General features: G+C 48.4%; 1 protein-coding gene and 1 non-coding gene across 2 annotated transcripts; both read left to right on the top strand.

Moving 5' to 3' along the window:
• The first annotated feature begins 262 nt into the window (after positions 1-262).
• On the top strand, positions 263-336 carry TRNAE-CUC (transfer RNA glutamic acid (anticodon CUC)). The gene has a single exon. It is a non-coding gene; the product is annotated as a tRNA-Glu (tRNA).
• A 7,746-nt stretch (positions 337-8,082) lies between these two features.
• CENPV (centromere protein V) lies at positions 8,083-18,370 on the top strand. The gene is made up of 5 exons (XM_067715179.1): positions 8,083-8,485; positions 10,515-10,613; positions 11,818-11,887; positions 16,956-17,070; positions 18,059-18,370. Exons 1-5 carry the CDS (start codon positions 8,115-8,117, stop codon positions 18,181-18,183), a joined length of 780 nt encoding a protein of 259 aa, XP_067571280.1. The 5' UTR covers positions 8,083-8,114; the 3' UTR covers positions 18,184-18,370.
• Positions 18,371-18,850: the final 480 nt, after the last annotated feature.

Genomic DNA, 18,850 nt, shown 5'->3' with positions numbered 1-18,850 from the left:
TATTTAGGATAAATTTAACAAAAGACATATTAAGTTTATAATTGCTGAGAGAAATTAAATAAGATTTCATAAATGGAGAGATATGTTTGTGGATTGGAAGACAATATATATATGTGTGTGTGTATATATATATATATATATATATATATACATATACAAAATTTTTTTTAATGGCTGAAAACAGCACAAATTTATTATCTTCCAGTTCTGGAGATCAGAGGTTCAACACAGATCACTGGATAAAATGAAGGTGTCAGGGCTTTCCCTGGTGGTCCAGTTGGTTAAGACTCCGCACTCTCAATGCAGGAGGCCCGGGTTCGATCCCTGGTCAGGGAACTAGATCCCATATGCTGCAACTAAGAGTTCACATGCCCTAACAACTAAGAGTTTGCATGCCGCAACTAAAGACCCCGTGTGCCACAACTAAGACCCAGCGCAGCCAAATAAATATTTTTTAAAAACTCAAGGTGTCAGCAGGGCTACATTTCTTTTTTTTTTTTAAGTGACGAATAGTTGATTTACAGTGTTGTGTTAGTTTTGGGTGTATAGCAAAATGATTCAGTTATACATATGTATACATTCTTTTTTTCTATTCTTTTCCATTCTGGTTTATTATGAGATATTGAATATAGTTCCCTGTGCTATACAGTAGGACCTTGCTGTTTATCCATCCTGTATATAATAGTTTGCATCTACCAACCCCAAACTCCCAGTCCATCCCTCTCCCCTGCACCCCTCCTGTGACCACAAGTCTGTTCTCTATGTCTGTGAGTCTGTTTCTGTTTTGTAGATAGGTTCATTTGTGTCATATTTTAGATTCCATATATAAGCAATATCATATGATATTTGTCTTCTCTGTCTGACTTACTTCACTTAGTATGATAATCTCTACTTCCATCCATTATTTCATTCTTTCTTATGGCCGAGTAGTATTATATATACGTACCACATCTTCCTTATCCATTCATCTGTCAATGGACATTTAGGTTGTTTCCATGTCTTGGCTATTGTAAATAGTGCTGCTATGAAAATAGTGGTGCATGTATCTTTTTGAATTATAGTTTTGTCTGGATATATGCCCAGGAGTGGGATTGCTGGATCACATGGCATCTCTATTTTTAGTTTTTTGAAGAACCTCCATACTGTTTTCCATAGTGGCTACACCAACTTACATTCCCACCAACAGTGTAGGAGGGTTCCCTTTTCTCCACACCCTCTCCAGCATTTGTTATTTGTAGAGTTTTTAATGATGGCCATTCTGAACACTGTGAGGTGATACCTCATTGTAGTGGGGTTTTTAAAATTAATTAATTAATTTATTTATTTATCTTTTGGCCACGTTGGGTCTTCGTTGCTGCGCGCAGGCTTTCTCTAGTTGCGGTGAGCGGGGGCTACTCTTTGTTGCGATGCGCGGTGGTTTCTCTTGTTGCGGAACATGGGCGCGGTGGTTTCTCTTATCGTGGAGCACGGGCTCTAGGCGCTCGGGCTTCAGTAGTTGTGGCATACGGGCTCAGTAGTTGTGGCTCGCAGGCTCTAGAGCTCAGGCTCAGTAGTTGTGGTGCATGGGCTTAGTTGCTCTGCGGCATGTGGGATCTTCCTGGACCAGGGGTCAAACCCATGTCCCCTGCATTGGCAGGTGGATTCTTAACCACTGCACCACCAGGGAAGTCCCGTCATTATAGTTTTGATTTACATTTCTCTAATAATTAGCGATGCTGAGCATCTTGTCATGTGCCTCTTAGCCATCTGTATGTCTTCTTTAGAGAAATGACTATTTAGGTCTTCTGCCCATTTTTTGATTAGGTTGTTTGGTTTTTTTGTTGTTGTTGAGTTGTATGAGCTATTTGTATATTTCGGAAATTAAGCCCTTGTCAGTCGCATCATTTGCAAATATTTTCTCCCATTCCGTAGGTTGTCTTTTTGTTTATGGTTTCTTTGCTGTACAGAAGCTTGTAAGTTTGATTAGGTCCCGTTTGTTTATTTTTGCTTTTGTTTCTATTACCTTGGGAGACTGACCTGAGAAAACATTGGTATGATTTATGTCAGAGAATGTTTTGCCTATGCTTTCTTCTAGGAGTTTTATGGTGTTTTGTCTTATATTTAAGTCTTTAAGCCATTTTGAGTTTATTTTTGTGTGTGGTGTGAGGGTGCATTCTAACATCATTGATTTACATGCGGCTGTCCAACTTTCCCAACAGTGCTTGTTGAAGAGACTCTTTTCCAGTCCATATTCTTGCCTCCTTTGTCGAAGATTAATTGACTGTGTGGGTTTATTTCTGGGCTCTCTATTCTGTTCTGTTGATCCATATGTCTGCTTTTGTGCCAATACCATGCTGTTTTGATTACTTCAGCTTTGCAGTTTTGTGGAAGACAATATTTGTAAGATGTCATTTCTCTCCATGTTTGTCTACACATTCAGTGGAACTACAGCCCAATATCCCAGCAGGCTTTTTTTTTCTTTTTGGTATAAAAATACAAAAAAAAAAAATCCTGGTAAAATTTCCACCCTGAACACTAGGTCTCTCACTTTTGGAACTCTGAGCTGCCAAATATAAAAACATCTGAATTCTCTGAGGCCACCATGTTGTAAGGAAGCCCAAGCCATATGTTGAGGCTATGGGTAAGTGCTCCAGGTGACAGCTCAGTTGATCTCCCAGCCATCAGCCAGCATCAGTTGCAGCATGTGAGTGAAGCCATCTTTGACATCCAGCCTGGTGAGCCTTCAGGTGACTGTGGCCTTAGCAGACATCCCAGTGAATTGTGCAAGAGACTCCAAGCAAGAACTGTCCAGCCAAGTCCTTCCTGAATTCTTGTCCCATGAGATCATCAGAAAGATAAAATGGTTGTTTAAAAAAAATCATAGCAGCCTTATTATAATAGCCCCAACCTGGAAACACTCTAAATGTCCTTCAACAGTAGAAAGAATAAATAAAATGTGGTATATTCATATATTGGAATACTGCACAACAATGAAAATGAACAAATCATGGATTCATACAACAACATGGATGAAACTCACAGATATAACATTGAGTAAAAGAAGTTATACACAAGGGTACATATTGTATGAATGCATTTATATGTAGTTCAGAATCATGGTGATAAAGCAAGAGTAGTGGTAATCCTTGGGTGCACTGATTGGGAGGGGAGACAAAGGACCCTTCTGAGATGCTGGAAATGTTCTCTGTTTTGGTCTGGGTGGTGGTTGCAAAGGTATGCGTATGTGTGAAAACACTTCAGTGTGTGCAAGGTTTAGCCCAATTTAAAAATGAAAAACATGAGAGCCCAGACATAAATCCATGTACTTATGGTCAATTAATCTATGACAAAGAAGGCAAGAATATACAGTGGAGAAAAGACAGTCTCTTCAATAAGTGATGCTGGGAAAACTGGACAGCTACATGTAAAAGAATGACATTAGAACATCTTCTCACAGCATATAGAACAATAAACTCAAAATGGATTGAAGACCTAAATGTAAGATTGGAATCCATAAAACTCCTCGAAGAAAACATAAGCAGAACACTATAAAGAACTCTGTAAATAAGATGGGATATATATAAAATACAATACTATTCAGCCACAAAAAATAATGAATTTTTTTTGCCGTTAAAATTGGTTTTTATTTGTTCATTCTTTAGTAGAGATGTATAATGACTAGTCAGTATCCCTTATATAAAAGTCCCTGAAGATCAGCCATAGTTAAATTACCACTTCAGCCTTCTTTTCAGGGACAGCAATCTGTTTCCTTACATAAAAAATAATGAATTTTGTCATTTGCAACCACATGGATGGACCTGGAGGGTATTGTGTTTAGTGAAATAAGTCAGACAGAGAAAGACAAATACTGTATATTATCACTTATATGTGGAGTCTAAAAAATAAAACAAATGGATATAACAAGTAAAAATGAAAAACATGAATTAGGCTTAAAAAAATTTTTTTTTGAGGTATAGTTGATTTACAATGTTGTGCCAGGGTTTTTTTTTTCTTTTTTTTTTTAGCGTTACGCGGGCCTCTCACCGCTGCGGCCTCTCCGGTTGCGGAGCACAGGCTCCGGACGCGCAGGCTCAGTGGCCATGGCTCACGGGCCCAGCCGCTCCGCGGCACGTGGGATCCTCCCCGACCGGGACACGAACCCGCATCCCCTGCATCGGCAGGCGGACTCTCAACCACTGCGCCACCAGGGAAGCCCTGTGCCAGGGTTTTATTTTATTTTGGCTCCACCGTGCAGCACGTGGGATCTTAGTTCCCCGACCAAGGATCAAACCTGCGCCCCTTGCATTGGGAGCGTGGAGTCTTAACCACTGACAACCAGGGAAGTCCCCAGAGTTTTATTTTAAAGATATTATACCATTAAGTTGGCTTGAGGTGGAGAAAACAAAGTTATTGCACGCCCAAAACCCAAGAAGGCGATTAAAAAGGTATGTTCTTGGAACAGTCTGACTCTAGGAATGAATGAAGTTGATTTGATTCAATCAAGGAGTAACTAGAATAATATGAAAAATATTAGTTGGTCTAGCTCTCAGAAGAGCAGTAGTGAAAGAATGAAAATTAAAGGAATGAAGTTAGGAATATTAAATTGGAGGAACTGAGGGATTTTCATAGGAATATGGTTGATAACGTAGAGTATCAAGCAGATTTTTTTTGTGCTCAATAGAACAGAACAGAGGATTGAGACATAGGCCACAGGATTTCAATATGGAGGAAAAAACAACAACCACCTGGTGTCTACCTCACACTATATGCAAAATTAATTTGAGTTGGATCATACACTTACATATGAAAGCTAAAACTGTGGGGACTTCCCTGGTGGTCCAGTGGTTAAGACTGTGTGCTCCCAATGCAGGGGGCCCAGGTTTGATTTCTGGTCAGGGAACTACATCCCACATGCTGCAACTAAGAGTCCACATAACGCAACTAAAAAAAAAAAAAGAAGATCCCGTACATGGCAATGAAGATCGCACGTGTGGCAACTAAGACCTGTGCAGCCAAATAAATAAATATATTTTTTAAAAAAAGCTAAAACTGTAAAGCTTCTAGAAGAAAAGATAGGAGAAAATCGTGAGCTTTGGGGTAGACAAAGATTTTTTTTAAACCTGACACGAAAAACTCTAACCATAAAATAAGTAATTCACAAGTTGAATTTTCTCAGAAGAAAATACCCCAAATAAAAAATTTCTACTCATCCAAAGATATTAAAGTGAAAAGGAAAGCCACGACTCAGAGAATATATTTTAGATAATATATGTCTGGCCCAGAACTCATATCCAGACATAAAGAACTCCTATACATCAAAGAAGCCAATTTAGTGCCTGTCAACAGGCATTTTACAAAGAAGATATACAGGGACTTCCCTGGTGGTGCAGTGGTTGAGAGTCTGCCTGCCAATGCAGGGGACACGGGTTCAATCCCCGGTCCGGGAAGATCCCACATGCCGTGTAGCAACTAAGCACACATGCCACAACTACTGAGCCCGTGCACCACAACTACTGAGGCCTGCGCGCCTAGAGCCCGTGCTCCGCCGAAGAGAAGCCACCGCAACGAGAAGCCCATGCACCGCAACAAAGAGTAGCCTCCGCTCGCCACAGTTAGAGAAAGCCCATGCAGCAACGAAGACCCAATGCAGCCAAAAATAAATAAATAAATAAAATCTACCTTTAAAAAAAAAAAAAAAGAACGGTCATCATTAAAAAGTCTAAAAATAAGTCTAAAAATAACAAATGTTGGAGAGGGTGTGGGAAAAGGGAACCCTCCTTTTGGTGGGAATGTAAGTTGGTGCAGCCACTGTGGAAAACAGTATGGAGGTTCCTCAAAAAACTAAAAGTAGAGATGCCATGTGATCCAGCAATCCCACTCCTGGGCATATATCCGGACAAAACTATAATTCAAAAAGAAACATGCACCCCCTCTGTTCATAGCACTATTCACAATAGCCGAGACATGGAAACAACCTAAATGTCCATCAACAGATGAATGAATACAGATGTGGTGCATATATATATACAATGGAATACTACTCAGCCATAAAAGAATGAAATAATGCCATTTGCAGCAACATGGATGGACCTAGAGATTATCACACTAAGTGAATTAAGTCAGAAAGAGAAAGACAAATACTATATGACATCACTTATATGTGGAATCTAAAATATGACATAAATGAACTTATTTATGAAACAGAGACAGATGAACAGACAGAGAGAGCAGACCTGTGGTTGCCAAGGGGGAGGGGGGCAGGCAGTGTTGGATTGGGCGTTTGGGATTAGCAGATGCAAACTACTATATATAGGATGGTTAAATAACAAGGTCCTATTGTAGAGCACAGAGAACTGTATTCAATACCCTGTGATAACCATAATGGAAAAGAATATGAAAAAGAATATATATATGTATAACTGAATCACTCTGCTGTACACCAGAAACTAACATTGTAAATCAACTATACTTCAAAAAAAACCTAAAAGTAAAAAACTAAAAAAAACTCACAAAATGGCACTTTAGCCATGTCAACTACTTCATCTTCCTTTCTTCTATCTAATACCTACTGTAAAAAAGTTTTTAAACAAACTTACTAAAAAGTTAAATCAGATTTATTTGAAATTTACCCCGAGTGGAGTCATAAACCAACCCAAAGGTGGCAGCAGAAGAAAAAGGTGAAACAGATGGAGTATCTTTTAGCTACTCTTGTTTAAAAAAAAAAAAAAAAATCATTTAGTAAAATGTCAGTTATCTGCTGAGGGAAATGTACACAACGTTTAACTCATTGAATTTTCTATTTACCAATGAGGCATAAATATAATATTAAAAACAGTAGAAGAGTTTGAAACTAGGTAGAGGTGGTGACCGTATAGCATTGTGAATGCAGCAAGTACTGCTGAACTGTACACCTTAAAATGTTTAATTTTATATCTATTTCGTCTCACTTTTTTTTTTAATGAATTTTGTTTTTGGCAGGCCACGTGGCTTTCGGCTTCTTAATTCCCCGACCGGGGATTTAACCCGCACCCTCCGCAGTGAAAGCGGGGAGCCCTAATCACTGGACCGCCAGGGAATTTCCCATCTCAATTTTTAAAAGTATTCAATAAAACAGTAGAAGACAAAAAAAGCTATGTGCCTTTTGCTGTATGTAAACTACGCCTCCAATGGAACCTAATGCATACAGCTAAAGCTATACTCAGAAAAATTTATAGTCATTAATATTTTATTAACAAAAATACTAAAAATAAAGGAACTATGTATTTAATTCAATAAACTATCAAACTAATGATAAAACAGAATTAACAAAGAGGAAAGTTGGTATGAAGGAAGTAGAACACAAAAAAGAAAAATGAATAAATGAAAATGTTATTTCTTTTAAGATATGAATAAAATAGAGCAACAAAATAGGTTTGCAAAAGACTTGGGTTCCATCAGTGGTTCTCGTGATTTTGTGTTTAAACTTTGGTGCTGTGTTCAACAAAACCATAATAATTGGGTTTGGTGCGGAGTTCATTTATTAAATTGAAAAAAATCCGTTGACCATCGAGATCCTGAAGACGCTGTTTTATAATCTGGCAGGAAAACCCAAGTTTAAGAACTCTGATTTCAGCTGCTACCTGTCCTGCAGTTGCAGGTGCTTGGCCATTTACCCACATTGATTAGCTCATTCAGGCACGCGATGGCTCCTGCCAGTAAGGTGCTGTCCTCATCCTGGAGATGAAGTTGCCCCGGGGCCCCTGCTGGGATGTGGCTGTGAATTCAGGGTGACCCAGGAAGGCAGGAAGAAGCCCTCGGGGTTCAAGGGCCCCGGAGGCGCCTCGGCAGGTGCAAACAGGCTCCGCGTGTCGGGAGCCGAGGCCAGAGGCGCGGTTCCGCAGGGCCTGCCGGCTAGAGCGACGCAGGTGTGGGCCCCGCGGCGGGCGGGCGGGGTGGGTGCGCTGAGCTGTGGCGAGGAGCGGGTCGGGGAGGGGGCCGGGGCCGGGGCCGGGGCCGGGCGGGGCAGGCGGGCGCAGCGCCCCCTGCGCAGACGGGGCAGCGGGCGCGCGGGCGGCGGGCGCGCGCGGGGCACAGCGGGCGCGCGGCGGAGCGGGAACGCGCGGCGAAGAGGCCTGCGCACCAAGGGTGCGGGAGCCATGCGGCGGGCGAGGAGCGGCGCGGCGGCCAAGCCACGCGGGCAGAAGCGGTTCGGGGCCTCCAGGGCCCCCGCGGCCGCCGCCTCGGCCCCCGGCGCCGACCGCGCACGGAGGCCCGCGGGCCAGGCCGGGGGCGGGAGCCGCGCGGCGGCGAGGCAGCCGTCGGCCAAGCGGCGGCCGCAGTCGTCGCCTCGGGCGCAGGAGGCGGGCGCCGGAGAGCCGCCGCCGGAGCCGCCGCTGCCCCCGCCTCCGCCCGCAGCGCCCTCGGCGTCCGAGCTGGACCTGGGCGAGCAGCGGGAGCGCTGGGAGACGTTCCAGAAGCGGCAGAGGCTCAGCTTCGAGGGCGCCGCCAAGCTGCTGCTGGACACCTAGTGAGTGCGGCGCGGCCGGGCTGGCGCCTGTAACGTCCCCGCGGCGCCCGAGCCGCGCACCGGCCGGACAAAGGCCTCCCCGCTCGGCCAGCGCCGCGCGCCGAGGCGGCGGCCTTCCCGCGAAGAGGGTCGGCCCGGCTCTCCGGTCCCCGAGCAGCTTTTGTGTTTGCGCACGTGTGTTTGGAGAGCGGCTGGGGGAGGGGGCAGGGCCGGGGTGAGAGGCGCTGGGACAGTTCGGAGCCGCCCGGGAGGCCGGTGGCCCCTGTTACTGCGCGCGCGCTGCGCGGAGCCGGGCGGCGGGGAGGAGCGCGCGGGCCGCTCGGGTTCGGAACCGCCGCGGGGGCCCGAGGGCCGGGGCTCCGCGTCCCCCGGGTTTGCCGCCGCGGGGCGAGGACCCCGGCTCCCCGGCGGCCGGAGGAGGACTTCGGAGGGTCCGTGGAGCTCGCAGTGAGCTGTTAGCCCTGGGGGGCGCCTCGTCGTCTCCAGATGGGGCCCCTGCCCCGTAGCACAGTTGTGCTACCGAGAAGTAGTTTAGCGCCCTAAATATCTCAGAATCCGTCGTCTTATGCTAGAAAACCCAAGAGAAAACAAAGCAACCTAACAATTGCATAGCAACCTGAGGATTACTCCTTTTCTTGAGCAAAAATGTTCCTTTGTCCTTGTTCTGTAAGAAATTCTCTTCATTAGGACGAGTCTTCTCAGAGATGGAATATTGGGTTTTCCGTGTGCTTCACTTTTTGGTTCATCATCTTGGACTATAGGCTGAACATTCTTCAGTATACATCATCATTCAGTGTTTTTGAGCTAAGGTGTGCCAGCTACTGCTCAGTGTGGGGAATATAAAGATGTCAGAAACGTAGAACGAAAGTTTGAATTTATACTTTAAAACAAACTGATAAATGGCCAAGAAAAAGATTTTAAAATGTTGACGTGAAAGGGTGAGATTTTTTTTAACTTATCAGATTGGCGCAAGTCACATACATTTGTTAAAAAACCAAAACTCAGTAAATTAAAAATATATTAAACAATAATCGATGTTATTGTTAAAACGTTATTGTACGGAAAATAATCTCAGGAACATAGAGCAAACAGTTAACTGTGGATCCCTCTGGGTGTTAGGACTTATGAGACTTTCATTTTTTACATTATCAAATGTTGTAATGTTTGCGTTTTACCATAAGCATTATTTGTGTCTGCAGAAAAAAATACATCAAATTAACGGAGTCAACTTGTACAGAAACGTGAGAAAGCATTCAGTCTTGGTAACCAAATAAATGCAAAATAAGACTGCAGCGAGCTATTTTTCCTGTAATTATTGCTTGAGAAGATTCAGTGAAATGTTTTCTCAATCATTACTGATAAGAGTGTTCAGCCCTTTTGGAAAGCAGTTGGATGATATTTATCAAATCTTAATGTTCAACGAAGGGCCTGACTTATAAGTTTTAAAAAGATTCAAGTTGTACGTAATGTGTACGGGTAGGTCTGTAAAAAACCACGTATATGCAAAATACCGGAGGAGAATACAGCAGAATTACAGGAGCTTTTTGTTAACTTTCTCCGGACTCGTCAGGTCTCCTTTCTTTTTCATGGCGGCCTGTACGCCTTTATCACAAGTCATGTAAATAGTCAGTTAATTTGTTTGATGGCTGCTCCAGGTCCCTGTGGCCAGGACCCCATCTGCTGTATCTTGTTTACTGCCTTCTCCCCAGTGCCTCGCTTGTAAAAAATCTTAGTAAGTATTTGCCATGTAAATAAAAACGTTCGGGTGGCTGGATTAGGGTCCTCCACCCAGTTCTCTTTTTTCCATACTTTGGAATGCTTTATTTTACAACTTAACACAATAGAAGTGGAAAAAAGAGCTCACGTACAAGGAAGGTACTGAATCCTTTTATAAAACTGACAGTGCCTCCTCAGAAGCAGGAACGCATCTGGTTGTCCCGTAAAGACTTCTCTCCCATCTTGCTTCTTTCTTTCAACCATGGCCTGACTATTCAGAAACCCTCATCTTCCTGATTTGTGTTCCCTTCAGTGAATACCAGGGCCTGGTGAAACACACAGGAGGCTGCCACTGTGGGGCGGTTCGCTTTGAAGTCTGGGCCTCGGCAGACCTGCACATCTTTGACTGCAAGTGAGTGTTTTCTCTTCCCAAGTTGCTTAGATGTTAGAAGTTGTGTTAGATGTTTTCATTAATGAAAAAGGTTTTAAAGACTGGGGGAGGCTAAAAATAACAGCCCGCTGTGTGTGACACAGCTCAGTCTTGCAGCACAGCCCCAGGGGATGTGGAGCAGGGCCCTCGACTTGTGCCCAGCAGAGTGCCCCAGAGACACCGGTGCAGGGGCTGGGGGCTGGCGGTGGGAGTGCTTCCCCAGAGACCTTGCGGCTGGGCACTGAATGAAAGGCCTTGAGCAGAGTCTTCGGGAGTTGGGTGAGGTGAGGTGAGGTCAGGGCGTACGCACCTGGAAGCTTGCCATGCCCCAGGCCACCTGGCCCCGTTGCTCCAGGTGAGGCAGGCAGTGCTGCCAGGATCGGTGGAGCGCCTGCTGTCAGCACCTCCCAGGCCTTGTGATAGAACAGGGTCTCCAGGCTCTGACTTCTGTCTGACCCGTAGTTGGTGTGTAACTGATTATGCAACAGTATCCAGTCCTTTTGCCCCTTGGTGCTGTGGTGCCTGAATTACATGTGAAGAATAAATAAATAAATACCGTGGAATTCCTCCCACGGGGAGCTGACCCTGCTGCTAAACAGTGCGGTCCAGATTGAAGAAGCAGCCCCTGGAATAAGTTGTTAGAGGATTTTATACGAAATTAGAGTTTTTTAAAAGGTGGACTAAAACGGGGGGGGACTTATATTTAATTCTGAGGATGTGATTCTGAGGACCTGTTTGACGTGGAGCTGGGCTTTCTGTGATGTGCAGATGAGGACAGAGGGAAACCTAAGCTTCCTTATCCGTTTCTGGTGAGGATACCCCAGGGGCAGAAGGTCGTAGCTCTGCCTGCTGCTTGTTTTCTACTGTCTCCAGAATCCAGCAGTTCCCTTCACCGTAGTAAACCAAGGGTGGGCGGCAGGAGCGTGGTTCTCCGGGTCCTGGTTTCCTGAGGGGTGCGTGGCCTGCACTGCTGGCTGTGGGACCCGTGGGCCCTCCTGCACACACAGAGCAGAGGCCCCAGGCCGCTGGCCCTCCTGCCCCAGCTGCCCTTCCTGGGATGGCGCTGCAAGGGGCTTCACCTCAAGGGTCAGCTGGCTCCTGGGACGGGGCAGGTTGGGCCCCGGGGGGAACTCAGAGGGTGCAGGTGGTCGTTCACAGTCTGAGGTCTGCTCGTGTCTTTCTGTAGCTGCAGTATTTGCAAGAAGAAGCAGAATAGACACTTCATTGTTCCCGCCTCGCGCTTCAAGCTCCTCAAGGTGAGTGTCGTGAGTGGGGCTTACAGGGTGCCAGGCGCAGGGGGCCTCCCGGGCCGTATGCTTTCCCCTGTCACCCAGCTGTCATTCCCCCCTTTATATTGGGTTGGCCAAAAAGTTTGTTTGAGTTTTTCTGTGAGATGTTATGGAAAAACCCAAACGAACTTTTTGGCCAACCCAGTATTTTTGGATATATATTTGATATTACAGTGGAAACATGTACAAACACAGAGAATCAAAAATAAATAAGATCACCCAAATCCTGTCAATCAAAGGTAACCACCGGTTGTGTTCTGCTGAATATCCTTGCATGTTATTTTGGACATGGATGAATACATCTAAATAAATCGTGTGCTTTTATCAAGGTAGAATTTTACCTTTTTATCTGCTTTATAACTGACTTTTATCATTTCCCGATGAAAAATAAATGATTGAAAAGATTTTTAACTTTAGTATTTGGGGGCGTTTTCTGTGCTTGGTACCAGATTTGCAAAGTACAGAGTCGATACATACACGGTGAAAGGCCTCCCCTCCACTGGCCCTCATGCCCCTGGCCTCTCCCCGCGCCTACAACTGTTTCGTAGTTTACTTACAGACTTCTTGCTGTGTCTGTAGCATATTTCGTTGCATGAATGTACCACGAGCGACCTTCTACGTTTGAACTTCTAGGTTGAGTGCAGTGCTGTCGTAAACCTCCCTGTGTATAAATCTTTGACAGTTTAGACATTATGTCTTTGGATCAATTCTTCAGGAAGTAAAATCTCCGGTTTAAAAAAGGCTTCGGCAGGCTTTGCTCCCTGGGGGGTGGGGGGGCGGGGCTCTGGCCTGTCCTCTGCTCCCATTGCCCTGCCCCGGGCCGACAGAGGCCTTGCCTTGGGCATCATGCGCAGTGCCTGTCGGGTCGGGAGGGCTTCCCGGAACCACCTTTGGTCGAGTCTGCGCTCCTGGCCCTGGGGCCTCGGCATGCAGTGGCCCCTCGGTGAGTGTCTGGGAGGAAAAGCTGAGATTTAATTCCAGACGCTTCAGGCCAGGGTGGCTCCTTGTCTGTGTCTGCCCTCGATCCTGGGGTGGGTGTCTGGTCGGGGTGGGAGCGCCGGCGGGCAGCAGACCTGCCCTCGCCTTTCCCGCGAGCCCCCCTCGGGTGCCAGCTGGAGGCTGTGGCCCCAGCCCCCCAAGACAGGCGGCTCCCGAAGGCACGCGGGCGGCCGGCGTCTCGCGGCCTCGGAGTTGGCAGCGCCCCCGCCATCCCACCCCCGTGGGCCTGCTTCCCCGGCCGCCCTGGCGTCTGGAGCACCCGCTCTCTTCTTCCGCCCGGCCTGGTGAAGGAGAGAGCAGTTTTCCGTTTGTTCGTTAAGTACAAACCTCCTTCCTTGATTCAGCAGTGTTTATGGGGCAGCTGCTGTGTGCCAGGCTGCGCTCCACTGAAACCCCGCAGCTGTCGTGGCAGACAGGGCCCTTGTCCCCTGGGACCTCACGCCTCATGGGGGAGACAGAGGAACGGGACGAGGCCCGGAAGTGCCCAGTGGAGGATGGGAGCGGGGCAGCGTGACGGAGGCTGGCCGGTGGCGAGTCTCGGCGGCTAGGGCAGGCCCCTCTGGCGCTTCGATGCCGAGGCACGGGGCGGGCACGGCGCCGGGGTGCGCTTGGCGTGTGCGAGGAGCTGCACGGTGGCCCTCGTGGCCGCAGGGTGGAGGTGAACCAGCGGACCGAGCTGGGGCTGGAGAGAGGCCGGAGTGGATGAGGAGACAGGTTTTGTCCTCTGGAGAGTGAAGCCTGGGGAGGGTTTTAAGCGGGGCGGGGACGACATGTGCTTCAGTGTTTGAAAAGCGCGCGCGTGCAGAGAGGATGGTGAGGAGGTGAGTATGGAGGCGGGGTGGGGGAGGGTGGCAGCCGTGGGGACGGGCAGACAGTGATCAATGGAGATGTGTTTTGGAGCGGGTGGTTCTCGGAGTCCAGGTTGTGCACGGCCACCGGAGGGCTCGTTAGACAAATCGCTGGGCCCCCTCCTGACTGTGCAGGTCTTGGGGGGGCGGGGTGGGCACAAGATGGACGTTTCTCGCAAGTTCTCAGGTGACGGTGACGCGGCTGGTCCTGGGACCACGCGCTGAGAGCCGCTGCTCGAGAGGAAGGACGGGGTGTGAAGAGCGGAGAAGGAGGTTGGGCCTCCGAGCAGCCGGTCGCCTGGAGATGCCAGGTCCTGGGGGAGAAGCCAGCGCGGAAGGTGCTGGACTCACATCCGGTTCTTGAGAAGGTTGAGGTGAAGCGTCGTGAGCGCTGACAGAGGCGGAGCCAGGGGGTGGGCAGTCGCACACGTGTGTGTCTGGAGTCGTGGGGTGAGGGCAGCTGGGCAGACGGTGCAGTCCAACACGTGGGGGCCCAGGACCCAGCACGTACAGGGAGTGGAGCGGAGGGGCCTGAGAAGGGTGGCCGGTGGGGAGGGAGGAAGAGCCTGCAGGGCGGGGCGGGTTCAGAGGGGCAAGAGTCCGGGGGTCAGGAGAAGTAACCGTTAGACTTGCCAGTGGGGGACACTGGTGATTTCTCATTGGGCAGGAAGACGGAAGCGAGCAGGGAGGGTGAGTGTATAGCAGCGTCATGACGATGGACCACGCGCTGTAGCGGCCAGCAGGGTGGGGGTCAGGCAGGTGGACGTGTGGACACTATGGGACGGGGTCTGCGTGTCACCGGTGGGCCCTCGTGCTGAATGAGGTCCAGGAGGCTGTGAGCCGGCGTCTCAGGCCTCCCGAGGGTTTCCTGGGGGAAACCGTACGCCCAGATAACTCTGCAAGGTTTGGGACCCCTTGGCTGTTCTTTGCGGCCTCCCTGTGGGGTGAGAAGAGGCCCCCCTGGGAACAGTCTTTCAATGCAGCTCTGAGGGCCTGTCTCCCGTGGTGGCCGGGGAAGACCCGTAAAAAGCTCTGACCCTTCAGCCCCCCAGTGTCTCCCTGGAGAGAAGCTGCTGCTTTCTTGGTTATTTCTTTAAAAGCACATGCCAGGATGTATGTATGCTTTTTAAAAATAGGAATGTTAGTATGCTACACAAATTGTTTTAAACCTTGCCTTTGCACCTAACTTTGTAACCTTGGAGATTGTTCCCTAGTAGTATTTGTAAGTAGAACTGCCTTATTTTTTCCAAAAGTTGCTGAGATTCCATTTTTATGCCCGTCCGTGATTGCTCTAACCAGTCTTCTGTTGATCGACAGTTTCAGAGTTTCTAACGTTCAGCTTTTACAAATGCTGCGTTAACATCTACATACATCTCATTGGATAAAATACGGAATTTTAACTGCAGGATACATTTCTAGAAGGGGAATTGCTGTGTTAAACGATATGTGCATTTTACAGTTTTAGTAGATGTTACCAAATTCATGGGTTTACATTCCTGTGACTCATATCCGAGTGAGTGTTTCTCTACACATGCAATATCATTAGCTCACTGTTTTGTTTTTTTTGGACGTAAAAATTGTCTTAGCCCTCAAATTAACTATAACTTTCAATTACCTATAATACGCGTATACCTTAGGCTTCTATTAAGGTGTTTTTTTTTTAACATCTTTATTGGAGTATAATTGCTTTACAATGTTCTGTTAGTTTCTGCTGTATAACAAAATGAATCAGCTCTATGCATACGTATATCCCCATATCCCCTCCCTCTTGTGTCTCCCGCCCTCCCACCCTCCCTGTCACACCCCTCTAGGGGGTCACAAAGCACCGACCTGATCTCCCTGTGCTATGCGGCTGCTTCCCACTAGCTATCTATTTTATATCTGGTAGTGTATATATGTCCATGCCACTCTCTCACTTCGTCCCAGCTTACCCTTCCCCCTCCCCGTGTCCTCAAGTCCACTCTCTACGTCTGCGTCTTTATTCCTGTCCTGCCCCTAGGTTCATCAGAACCTTTTTTTTTTTTTTAGATTCCATATATGTGTTAGCATACGGTATTTGTTTTTCTCTTTCTGACTTCACTCTGTATGACAGACTCTAGGTCCATACACTTCACTACAAATAACTCAATTTTGTTTCTTTTTGTGGCTGAGTAATATTCCATCATATATATGTGCCATGTCTTCTTTATCCATTCGTCTGTCGATGGGCGTTTAGGTTGCTTCCATGTCCTGGCTATTGTAAATAGAGCTGCAGTGAACATTGTGGTACGTGACTCTTTTTGAATTATGGTTTTCTCAGAGTATATGCCCAGTAGTGGGATTGCTGGGTCGTACGGTAGTTCTATTTTTAGTCTTTTAAGGAACCTCCAGACTGTTCTCCATGGCGGCTGCATCAATTTACATTCCCACCAACAGTGCAAGAGGGTTCCCTTTTCTCCACACCCTCTCCAGCATTTGTTGTTTGTAGATTTTCTGATGATGGCCATTCTGACCGGTGTGAGGTGATACCTCATTGTAGTTTTGATTTGCATTTCTCTAATGATTAGTGATGTTGAGCATCTTTTCATGTGTTTGTTGGCCATCTGTATGTCTTCTTTGGAGAAATGTCTGTTTTTCTGCCCATTTTTGGATTGGATTGTTTGTTTTTTTGGTATTATAGCTCACTTTTTAATTTTTGCCCTGAGTGAAAACTACCTCATTGCAGTTTGTGAGTGTGGATATTTCACAGCTAAAGAGAGATTTGTTTTCCCCATTCCTCTGAACTGTCTGTTCGCATCCTCTGCCCAGTTTCCCGTTTGTGTTCTCCATTAAGGAAATTAGCCTGTGACGTCTGGCAGATGTTCTTTCCTACTTGGTCCTTTGTAGATGAATTTGAGTCCAGTGAGTGTGTTCTTAGGACCTTGAGTTTGGGGACACGGGGACCCAGTCCCTCGGCTGACCCCCCCCCCCCGGTTTAGGCCGGGGATGCAGGGCAAGCTCGAGGCCGGGGTGTTCTGTGTGCAGCTGACTAGGGAGAAGCCCTGAGCTGTCACACTCCAGGCTGACGGGTCTCTGGGCCGTGCAGATGGGGCCCCGACCTCAGGTTGGACGTGACCCCGGGAGCCTGGCGAGTTGGGTTTCCCCATTGAGCCTTTTAGACGATTTGTCTTTGTAAACAACAACTGAAGCTCCTTGTCTGTGTCCCTCAGGGAGCCGAGAGCATCACCACATACACCTTCAACACCCACAAGGCGCAGCACACCTTCTGTAAGAGGTGCGGCGTCCAGAGCTTTTATTCTCCCCGCTCCAACCCCGGAGGCTTCGGTGAGTGAAGGGGGCCAAGCTCGGGGCACCGACGCCCTGCGGCCACGCGGATGGGAAGCTTGGGGAGGGCGCTCTGGTGTCACAGGCTGCCTCCTGCCTGGCCAGGCCCCTCACACGTGTGTGAGGAATGGGGCTCACCAGCAGAGCTCTCTCCTGGCCCTGGCCCTTCTGAGACCATCCGGATCCTGACCCGCATTTCCTGCCGCCGAGGGAGCTGGACTTTGCTGGGGCTGACGGTGGAGGGTAGAGAGAGGCCGGGGGCCTGGGGGCGGGGGAGGGAGTGAGGGAGGCAAGAGTGAGGGGCAGGGATGATGCCAGTAAAAAAAATTGGGTTTGTTCAAACACAAGCACAGAAACCCCAAGCCTGTCTTCGGGTCCTACTTAGATCTGGGGGCAGAGCGTCCCACCTTAGACAGTTGTCGAGAATGACACCAGCTGCCGTGCGAATCGGGTGGGACGTAGCCGTGGAGGATGCTCCTGGAATCCCGGCCCCGCAGAGACGCAGCCTCCAGAGCTGCAGTGGGGCAGCTGCGACAGCCTCGAGCCTGGTGGGGGGGGGGGGGGGGCGGAGCGTGTGACGTCACCCTGCCTCCCCCCCCCCCCGCCCCGTTCTCCCCGTAGCAGCTCCCGTTTCCTCTTCATCTGTCACACGGAAAGTCTTTCCTGCTGACCTTCCTATACGGATGGGGAGGTGTTTATTGCTCAGAAAGCTGCCCCTCTGAGCCCTGGACCAGGCCTGTGAAACCTCCAGGCTGCCAGGCGGAGGTGGCTCTGGGCTCGAGGCCTCCCCCGCCTTTGTCCTCCCAGCTTGGTACTGAGTGAGGTCCAGCCGCGAGTCCCTGGCCCCCATCTCAGAGATGGGGGGAGTGGGCCAGCAGCAGGGGCGCAGGGCCCCTCGGAGAGCCCACTTCCTGCGACACCTGCGGGCTGGATTGGTCTGAGAGCCAGCCTGCTGCCGGGTCTCACGCCCCTCCTGGCTTCCCTGTAGGGATCGCCCCCCACTGCCTGGACGAGGGCACCGTGCGCAGCGTGGTGGTCGAGGAGTTCAACGGCAGCGACTGGGAGAAGGCCATGAAGGAGCACAAGACCATCAAGAGCATGTCTAAGGAGTGAGCCCCTGCCCCCTCCCGCAGGAGGGCCTGTGGCCGCCCCCATCTCCGCAGTCAGCTCTGGCACCAGTGTCTTCAGGCAGCTCTTGTCCTCCCTCGGCTCAGATTTTGACATAGGCTAGCTGACACCCTTCTATCTCTTCCCGACTTTTGTGTGATCTTTTAGAAAAATAAATATTTTTAACATTAAAGCAGTTACTGCGGTTTGTCATTTTCTCTGTACGTTGATTTTGCCGCTGAGGCCAGTCACCGAGCGGCAGGTGTTTACTGAGCACTGTTCTGGCGCCTGCAGCCACGTCGGGAGGGAGGGGTCAGGAGGCAAACTTAGGGGCTGTTAGAAACGCGTCACGGGTCACCGAGCTGGGAAGAGAATGAAAGGCTGGTCGTGGGAGACCTGCGGGGAGTGTGATTGGAGCCTTTTTTTTTTTTTGAGAGGTAAATCTGCTTCTGATTTCTTTTTCTTTTTTGTCCCAGTTGTGGTAAAATACACATAACATAAACTTGACCATCTTCACCATCTTTAGCACACAGCTCAGCAGTGTTGATTACGTTTATGTTTTTGTGTCACCGATTTCCACAGCTCTTCATTTTCCAAATCTGAGCCCCTCTACCCATAAATAACCCCTTTGAGCCTGTATTTTTAAAGGAAGCAAGATTTGGGAAGAGAGGAG

This window comes from Pseudorca crassidens, chromosome 19 (genome assembly GCF_039906515.1).
Source record: "Pseudorca crassidens isolate mPseCra1 chromosome 19, mPseCra1.hap1, whole genome shotgun sequence".
NCBI classification, from domain to species: Eukaryota; Metazoa; Chordata; class Mammalia; order Artiodactyla; family Delphinidae; genus Pseudorca; species Pseudorca crassidens.
The sequence above is the reverse complement of the archived record's forward strand: the minus strand, read 5'-3'. Positions and strand labels throughout refer to the sequence as shown.

Excerpts from the sequence above, each read along its gene's own strand:
- CENPV (XM_067715179.1), top strand. The coding sequence starts at position 8,115 with ATGCGGCGGGCGAGGAGCGGCGCGGCGGCCAAGCCACGCGGGCAGAAG. Across the intron at positions 10,614-11,817 it reads CTGCACATCTTTGACTGCAA|CTGCAGTATTTGCAAGAAGA; the intron begins GTGAGTGTTTTC and ends GTCTTTCTGTAG. Across the intron at positions 17,071-18,058 it reads CTCCAACCCCGGAGGCTTCG|GGATCGCCCCCCACTGCCTG; the intron begins GTGAGTGAAGGG and ends GCTTCCCTGTAG.